We start from the raw sequence: 9,205 nt of genomic DNA, 5'->3' as shown, positions 1-9,205 counted from the left end.
ATAACATTTATTAGAAAAATATAATAAAAAGGAGTTGGAATTTGAATAACTGTAAAACGTATTTTTTTTTATCATTTTAGGTCAATAAAACATAATTTTCGGAGATCCATTGTAAACTTCTCGATCACTTTATTATTAAAATCTTGTAGGTTTCCATGAATAAGTTTTTGGTGCACACTCATTATGGCCAGGTTTTTAGTCTGCAGAGGCTGCTAAACGATCGCTCTTCCACGTCGTGCATGGAAGAGCGATCAATATTTTCAACGCTTTTTGCTTTTAGGATATCAGGGAAGAGAGGTGCACCTTTTTTCCTGAAATTTTATTGCTAATCAACCTATCATGTTTCGTAAAAATATTCTTATTAGATAATTATGGTGTAATATTTATATTACGCCCGGGGCTTTTGCTCCCCCTGCCCGCCTCACGTTACTCCACTGGCTTATTTTTAAATATTTGTGTAACACGTACTTTTGCTGTTCTGAAAATAAGGATGGTCGACAAAGTCGGATCTCTGAACAATAATATTAGGTGTATTTTTCTTTGAGGATGTTGTAGTAAAAGTTACTAATTATGAACTAAAAGACCCATAAAAAACTACAAAAGTCATTAAGGAATTACAGAGGCCCCAGGTAAGGGATGATTCATATTAGACCGGGCCGTGTCCGGGCTTTTACGAAATTCTAAAGACGAGCGTCGTTTGTAGCCCGGACGGGCCACGGATCATGCACTGTGTAATATAAACTGCTTCATACAAAATGTATGTAACGTTTCACATCCGTGCCCCTACACGGCACGCCCCGGACACGGCCCGGCCTAATATGAATCATCCCTAATCAAAGAGATAAGTACCTTGTTGAGGTTTAGAGGATGAGCGAGGAACTGTGTTGTTTTTGTTCCATAGTTTCGACGGTTTCTTGAGATTTAAAGTTATTAAAATTTTTACTTGGATTTCGGAAATGTCTACCGAATGCTGTTTCTGAGTACTTTTTGAATCGCTTTAAGTCCAAATCCTCTCTTTCCCAGTCTTCTTTTTTTATGTAGAATAGAAGAGTTCTTAACCAAGATGGTACCTGTTCATCCATATAATAGAATCTCCTGCGCCAGAGTTTGAGGGTATCGCAGAAGTTTCCTCCTTTTCCTCCAATCCAATAAGGAATACTGAAAAAAGATCATAGAGAGATCTATTAAGACAGCTCAGGAGTAGTTATCTATAATATAAAAATGAATCGCAAAATGTGTTGGTAAGCGCATAACTCAACAACGCCTGGACCAATTTGGCTAATTCTTTTTTTTGTTGTGTTTGTTATTGTCAGGAGAAGGTTCTTATGAAAAAAAAATAGGGTAAAGTAGAGAAGTCAGTTGACGGGAGCGAAGCCACGGGCAAAAGCTAGTTTATTATACAAGAGTATAAAGTTGCTTTTTAACCGCGGGATCAATTTTAATAATTAGAATCCTGAGCGATAGCGAGGGAACCAAAAGAGCACAAGGTGAAAAATCATTGCACTCGAGTGCAACACGTAAGTTTTCATCCCACCTCATCGAGGAAATTTCTAAACTCATCAAAAAAAAATGGCCCGCACGTCACACAAATTAAAAAGATGTACCTAATAAAATTTATTTATGCAAAAACTCAGTTTAAAAATGTAATGAGGTTTAAAATCGATCTCAAAACAATAATAAAAAAAAATATCCTAACTAAATGCAAAAAAAACTAAATGGGCGCACATATGAGTATCAAATTAAAAAGAAGTATCTGTTACAGTTCATTTATTTGAAAACGAGGTTAAAAATCTATTTAAAAACAATAATAAAAGTTACGTAATTAATTGAATAATTATTTTAAGCAGTATTTTATTTATTTAAAATGTATTTGTTTGAAAATTCTTATCAAGATTGTCACAAATGGAGTATCGCACACGATGTTCTAAATTCAAATCACTTTGCCGCTCTAGAGGATAAAAACGGCTTTTGCGCTCAGATATCGAAGGTTAAAACTACTCTTTCCGAGATGGTGGGATCAAAAATAAATTTTGGTTTTTAAAAGTTTCGAGTCTCTAAAAAAGAGAACCTTATAGTATCTATCTCTTGATTAATAACGACCCTGGTTCGGTCGGCCAGCGCACGTATGATCGGGCTGTCTACCCGGGCAGCAATTGAGTGACTGACTACTATTACGACTGTCACGCAACCTCCGCATCATTGAGGCCGATTTTTTTCGCTATATTGCGTCAAAGTTATCTTTGCTTGCGTCGGCAAACATGCCCGATGCGCTGCAAAAGCGTGGCAATCTCAACAGTTCTCTGAACACATTATTATATTGGAAACGCAAAGCCTTGTAAGCCTTTTGGGTATATCTGAACCACAGGGCCCCCATGTACAGCGATGTGCAATAAGCTTTAAACACAGCTAATTTAATTTCTACTGTACATCGAGAAAAACTGCGAGCCAGCATGTTCGTCTGGACTGACAAAGCTCTGCGCTCCCTCTCAAGATCTAAATCATCCTTTGATCGTCTGTTAAAAAATAGTAGCAGATTTTTAATAAATCTGTATTATTAAATTATTATTATTAAATCTGTATCTGTGATTTTTAGTAAATAAGTCTGGGTAGAGGTTATCCCTTCCATGCAACTGGTCCAATTCATTAAAAATCCATTTGTTAAACTCATGTCTCTGCAACTGGTTCCACTTCGAGAGATCTAAGTTAATGTTATAATTACCTTCCTCTGAAACGGTGGAAGCAATCTTGTCCATTCTCTTTGTAACCTCAAATTCGGTGTTTGTCATAGTCTGCTCCCGTATGAACGGCAGTATATTATCACTCAGGGACTTCTCTAAGGCTACTTGTAAGAGACGCATCTCGTAGGTCTGCTTGCAGAACACTTGACCCTGTACATTAAGCTCCCTCTCTTTTCTGCATAATTGGACGATGTCGTCTCTCATATGGTTGTAATACAATTTCTCCTGTTCACCAAACGTTTTTTAATTTCAATAGCCTCGCGAATCATCCTGGGCAAGAGTCGGTTTTCTTTTGCAAGGACTCGACTTTCTGGAACGGCGGTGTTTGACATCGGCGATGAATGACCACAATCAAGCTCGTATGCACCTGCATCTGTTAGTGGTATGTGATACTTGACAGGTGCTTCAAGATGTATCTTGTCTGTGACTCATCTTATGTATGAAAGTACGGCAGGTAAACACTCAATTGTGGCTGGTTTGCCATGTATGTATCTTGTTGCATGGGTTGCACTTTCAGCGCAGCAGTTTTTCTTAGATGGATATTATGTAAAATAATATCCATTATGTAAAATAATATCCATCTTCTGATATTATGTAAAATAATATCCATCTTCTCCATTCCAAAATATCAACGGGTATTGTAATGTGTCATATGAACTATGCATTTATTGATGCGAGATATTTGTTGCAACTACCCATTATCGCGACGAAGCACAATATCTTGTAATTCCAAATATTCCCCAACTATCAGAATGGCCACTTCATCTATTGTTGGACCGTTAAATGTGTTTCATGTGTTCCAGATGGTCATTTATCCGCTCTGATCACGATTTTGTAGTCATCATTTGGCATGCGCTCCAAAGCACTGCGATGGTGAATCTGTCCTTGTCTCTAAAGAATTAAAAGCAGTCATAATTACTGATTTACAAACACTTTAGGAAAATATATATTGCGTGTAAGTACAAAAATAAATAAATACCTTGAATGTCGGATTAAGGGTCGGTTCATATCTGACGGAAAATGCGTCGAGCGTATCGTAAATGTATGATTGACGTACTAACGCATCATCGGTTAGGTGTGAATGATTGAATGTTTTATCGTATATTTGTCTGTTTTGGCGTTACGCGACCGAAAATACGCGACGTATGTTCCGTCAGATATGAACCTACCCTTAATCCTCGTTCTTCGATAATGCCCCAAATGAGGTTATTTGGAAATAACCATTTTATTTTTTAAGTGCTTGCTAGAAAATGTAATTCGGGTATTTCGCCACAAAGCAATGACCGCAAGCTCAGGTGGCGGAGTCAATAACGGCAATTACAAGTTGCCACTAAGGCAGCACAATCCTGGCGCTTCTCCGGGAAACTTCAATGCGTCACAATACTCGCAAACAACGTTAACGTTGGATCGCTGTCACTTCTGACCGGTCGCCTCAAAATACATAATTGCTACCAGCTACCATTAGTTGCTATCCTCGTGGTTTTGAAGACAGCCGTTCTGATATCAGGATCGCTGTCACTTTTTCCAGTGTGAAGAAACGGCGCAAAGGTATTGAGTTTATTTTTTTCACTCAGAGTTGCTACCTAATTGCTACCCTCCAGCATTAAATTTTGGACCCCATCGATTTCGCGGATAAAAAGATATTTAACAACTGAGTTTTTGCACCTTGCGAAAATAAATTAGCAGACTAAGGCCGTTTGTCCACTGCCGTCGTCACCGGACCGTCACCGGGAACGAACCGCGATAAAATCCGTAAAAGTAGTTTTATTTAAATTTAAAAGTAGTTTTATTTAAATTTAAAAGTAGTTTTATTTAAATTCGCGTAAGTGTCAGAAATCAGTATCTTTTTAACTTTTGACCAAAACTTTTTGGACATAAACAATTTCAAAGACGAATCGAAAAATAACTTACAAGGAGTGAACACATAAACATAGCTGTCTCTTCGTGTCGCATACTGCAGATATGACGACCTGCTCCCCCCTACACACGCGAAGGCAGAGTAAAAAAAATATGTATCTACACATTGTACTCACCTGCTAAAATATCTTAACGCCCATCTGTAAAAATTGGTGGTGAAAGCTGCTGATGTTGGATCAAAATGTGGGGTTTGTGCATTGATGTTGGATGCTCCAGAAGCAATACTTATAACAGAAAGGCCCATTTGATATCCGTCAATGAGAACAACTAAGCCTTCTTCTATATTTTCTCTTGTTCGTAAATTTACATTCAACTTAAACTCTAAAAAATTAAATAGATTCGTTAAATTAAAAACAAATCCCTTGTATGTATCGAATCGAAAAATAATGCTCGATAGACTGATCGAGGGCATAAAACACATCGACGGCTCACCACGAATGTGTCCAGTTGGTGAAACTCAAAATTCGAACATTTGTCATATCGTCAACTCATCATCATCATCAGCAGCCTATAGCAGTCTACTGCTGGACATAGGCCTCTCCAAGTGCACGCCACTGAGATCGATTTATCGTCAACTCACAAGACTACAAGATTTTATTTCGTGTCCAGTTAGTGAAACTTAAATTATACACTTTTATGTTTTCACCAAGTGGACACATTTTAGCATTTTAGCCGATTTCAATCAAAAAGTACAGTACTTGTGACAAACAATGATTCGATTTCAATACCATTATTTTATTGTAGAACATTATTGTTGGTAATGCATTTATCTGGTTTCAATGCACTTATGATTCCCTAGTACTTTTTTTTCGTCGTAAGTAATGGAAGATATTATATGATAAGAAAATGTACACTATATTAATAAACTTGTACTATTTTGCTAAATAAAAATACTATATACAATACTTAAAATAAACTACTATATACAAAACATAAAAACATATATAAAAGAACATTGATTAGGCGTCGAATTATTCCTCCGCATCACTGCCCAGAAGACTGGCTGCATTGGCCCTGGCCCTAGTACTTGTAGTAAGAAGCAGAATGAAATTCAAATTAAGCTCCGGCTTCGCACGGTATAACAGTATTAAATGCTACAATGTGTCGAGATGGCGAAAACATAAAAGTGTACAATTTATGTTTCACTAACTGGACACGAATCAAAATATTGACGTGTCGAGTTGACGACATGATAAATGTAAAAATTTTGAGTTTTACCAACTGGACACATTCGTGGTGAGTTAAGTGTGTCGAGATGACGAATAATGCTGCCATCTCGAATTTCGCCAAACCCGGTCAAAGATTTAAAAAAACCCGGACATTTGACGTAAATCGCATTTTTTCCCCGGACGGGTCCGAAAATAATATAGAAAAAGACCTTTAATTTCCTTTTTTTTTTAATTTCACACAATGTGTAATTTTAGCAATAAACAATTACAAAAACAAATCAATTTTTTTATATCTGCGTCTAACGAGTTTCTCTCTTTCGTCCATTGCTGATTAATTAATGAAAATAATCGCTCTACATTCGCATTATGAGCAGGTATGCAGAAAAAATATTGCGCAAGCCTACTTAATTCAGTGTACAGATGTGCATTCTTTGTTTTAAAAAAATTCGGCCAAAGCTGGTTAGCGCTCAATTTTTTCTCTTCGTCTGAAAGATTTAGGCTAAATTCTTTCAAATTGACCCCACTCGTCAAATAATTTCGAGTCGTCTATATTAATGTTTCTTTCTTTCAGAAATAGAACAGTTTTGTCTACTCAGGCCACGATGAATCTACTGAAATGTTTTCCAACATCATCCAATCGAAGTGGTTGAACTCGCGAGGGTGTGGAGACGAAGGGCGCTCCGTTGGTATTTTATCGTGTTACTCTTACACTTTGAATGAAGTTAGCGTTTTGTATTATAATGCCAATAAATACTTAAATACAGTAAGGTGCTTTCTTACATGAAAAGTGTCCGGGTTTTCCCCGGACGTTTCTTGAAAACCCGCCCGGACGTCCCCCGGACGGGGTCAAAACGAGGACTATTCCGGGGAAACCCGGACGGATGGCAGCCCCATGAATAACCCATTTGTCCCATCTTTAGACCTAGTTTTCTAGCAGATCAAAATTTCTGCTCTCTCTATCACGGTTCATGAGATAGGCCTGGTAACAGACGGACGGACGGATGGACGGACAGAGGAGCGAAAACAATAGGTTCATGTTTTAACCCTTTGGGTTCGGAACCCTAAAAATGAAGCTTAGGGTATAAGCTATCATTTGATGTGCAAATAGTTTTTATTGGATATACCGGCCAACTTTACCCATCACCCTGTGTTTTTAATGAAAGTCCTGCACTTTCACGAAATAATACTTTGTTGTGCTTGAACATGATGATAGAACAGCTAACATAACAATTTAAAACGGCTGATCGGCTCAGTGGCTAATAAAACGTGTGTAACAATCACGGCTGAGTGCCAGTGTTTCACAAGGAGCGACTGCCTATCTGATTTCCTCAAGCCAGTTTCCCGGCCAAACCAATACCCCTTATGGTTATCACACTTTTTGGCTTCTCATACCCGTAACATATGCAGTTATACAGTTTATAGTGCCTCCGTCCGGAAGATGTCGTCATGACAAGATGGTCATCCCATCCACGGACTGACGCTGCTTAATCTTATGATCGATCGATCCGCGGAGCTTCGACGTACGGCCGATTACAATATTCACTCCTAAACTGAAGATTCCAGAATTTTGCCGGTCCCCCCAAAGATCCCGCGTCACAATAATTTGCAAGCAAGTTACACTGATTTAAAAAATGTTAGCCATTCTCAGGGAACCTTCGCCTTCGAGTGATAGTATTTTCGCAGACTTATAGACTTTTTGTTTTAATTCACTGGGAAACATAGTTAATCAATGCAAGTGTAAAAAATGTGACGCAGGTGATATAGTATCTTACCTGTTGTAGGAACGGCTAAGTCGAGACCCAAACGGGGTTTCCAAAAAAACGTGCCGGGTATAGAGCACTGAAATCATTGAATCATTGTTTTATTTATGTATATGTATGTAACAAATAAATGCGAATTAAGAAGTGTGACAAATAACTAATGACGGTGGATACGATATACAAATATACTTACTTTTGCCCTTGGCACATTAATAAACGCTACATATATGAAAATATAACCAATTTTTTTCATTTTCAAATCAAACGTAAAATAGCACATGTTGACTAACCCGAATATAGTACAGTTCTGAGTCTTTTTGTCTTACGAAATGTTACACCGTAATGTATTATGCTAACAATAAATTCCAGCCGAAGGAATTTGCTTGTAAACATTTGACACCTTTGATGATGTAGGTACTATGTTTCCGGCACAAAACAGCAATTATTAAGTTATTGTTAGAAAATCGAACGTGAAAATTCATAGTAAACAGATGTTTTAAGTGTACTATTTAGAAATATGGTAAGAATTTTACATTGACTGGTATCGACTAATGACTTTGATTATAATGTGAATCAAAACATTACATTCTTAGCTCAGTCAAAATTTAGGCCATGATTAGCCGACATAACCCCCAGTCTCGTGAAACACAGTAAAGTCATACCTCTATTTTAACCTCGTTGTCCGGAATAAAATAATACCTACTGAATGTACACTGACTTACTTTTGGAATGTCACTCATGGAATCTGGTGCATCGTTAATAAACTTTTCTATTTCGGATGCTGTGAAAACTTTAGTTTTTTTGGTTGATGACTAGATGAGGCTCTTTTTAAAAATGCCAGTATCTTAGTATACGTTTCGATATGAATATCTATTTTCATCTTAATCGTAGTGTGCTTGATTTCTTGGTCTCATATAATTCAATAAAATATGCAAGCAAAATGTTTTGGCACCTTTAGCTAGTCGCCATGTATTGTTATTTGCCATTTCGTATTGTTTTAAATACTTCTCGCGTGATTGTTGAGGGGAAAGGTCGTTTGCGCATTATTGACAGTTTCAATCAATTCTGTCGGCGTCAAATATATGTCGTCGTCGTCACTAAAATCATTCATTTTAGTAGAATAGAATATGTTTTTCACGTCTTAAACAATATGACGTAAAAAAATAGCGAGCGCAACGCAAATTAAGAAAAAAAGTACCAAGAAGGTTTTCTAAATTCAAAAATGTTGATGACAGGCTGTGTTCCGAAGCTAGTGCTCAGGACATTACGTCAACTTGTCACCGTGGCACTCCGTACAATAAGGTGTTGATTCGTGAGCTCACGCACACTGGCCAGTATACTGAGTTTAATTTCGGAACACAGCCGAATTCACAAACTCAGTCCACATGAGGTTCTAAATTCAATTTACTTTGCCGCTCTAGAGGATACAATGGGCTTTTGCACTCAGATATCAAAGAGTCATCATCATCTCAGCTATAGGACGTGCACTGCTGAACATATGCTCCCCCTTAGATCTCCACAGATACCTGTTGGAGGCGACCTGCATCCAGCGTCTTCCGGTAACCTTTATAAGATTGTCTGTCCACCTTGTTGGTGGACGTCCTTCGCTGCGCTTGCTAGT

General features: G+C 37.7%; 1 protein-coding gene across 1 annotated transcript; it reads right to left on the bottom strand.

Annotated features, from left to right (window-relative positions):
• Window positions 1–284: 284 nt before the first annotated feature.
• LOC124645489 lies at window positions 285–7,864 on the bottom strand. Its single transcript, XM_047185309.1, has 5 exons — window positions 7,778–7,864; window positions 7,597–7,663; window positions 4,772–4,976; window positions 1,071–1,158; window positions 285–311 (listed from the first exon to the last, which is right to left on the bottom strand). Exons 1-5 carry the CDS (start codon window positions 7,862–7,864, stop codon window positions 285–287), a joined length of 474 nt encoding a protein of 157 aa, XP_047041265.1.
• Window positions 7,865–9,205: the final 1,341 nt, after the last annotated feature.

The sequence above is a fragment of the Helicoverpa zea genome, chromosome 31 (genome assembly GCF_022581195.2).
Source record: "Helicoverpa zea isolate HzStark_Cry1AcR chromosome 31, ilHelZeax1.1, whole genome shotgun sequence".
NCBI lineage: Eukaryota > Metazoa > Arthropoda > Insecta > Lepidoptera > Noctuidae > Helicoverpa > Helicoverpa zea.
This window is presented reverse-complemented; position numbering and strand designations above follow the sequence as displayed.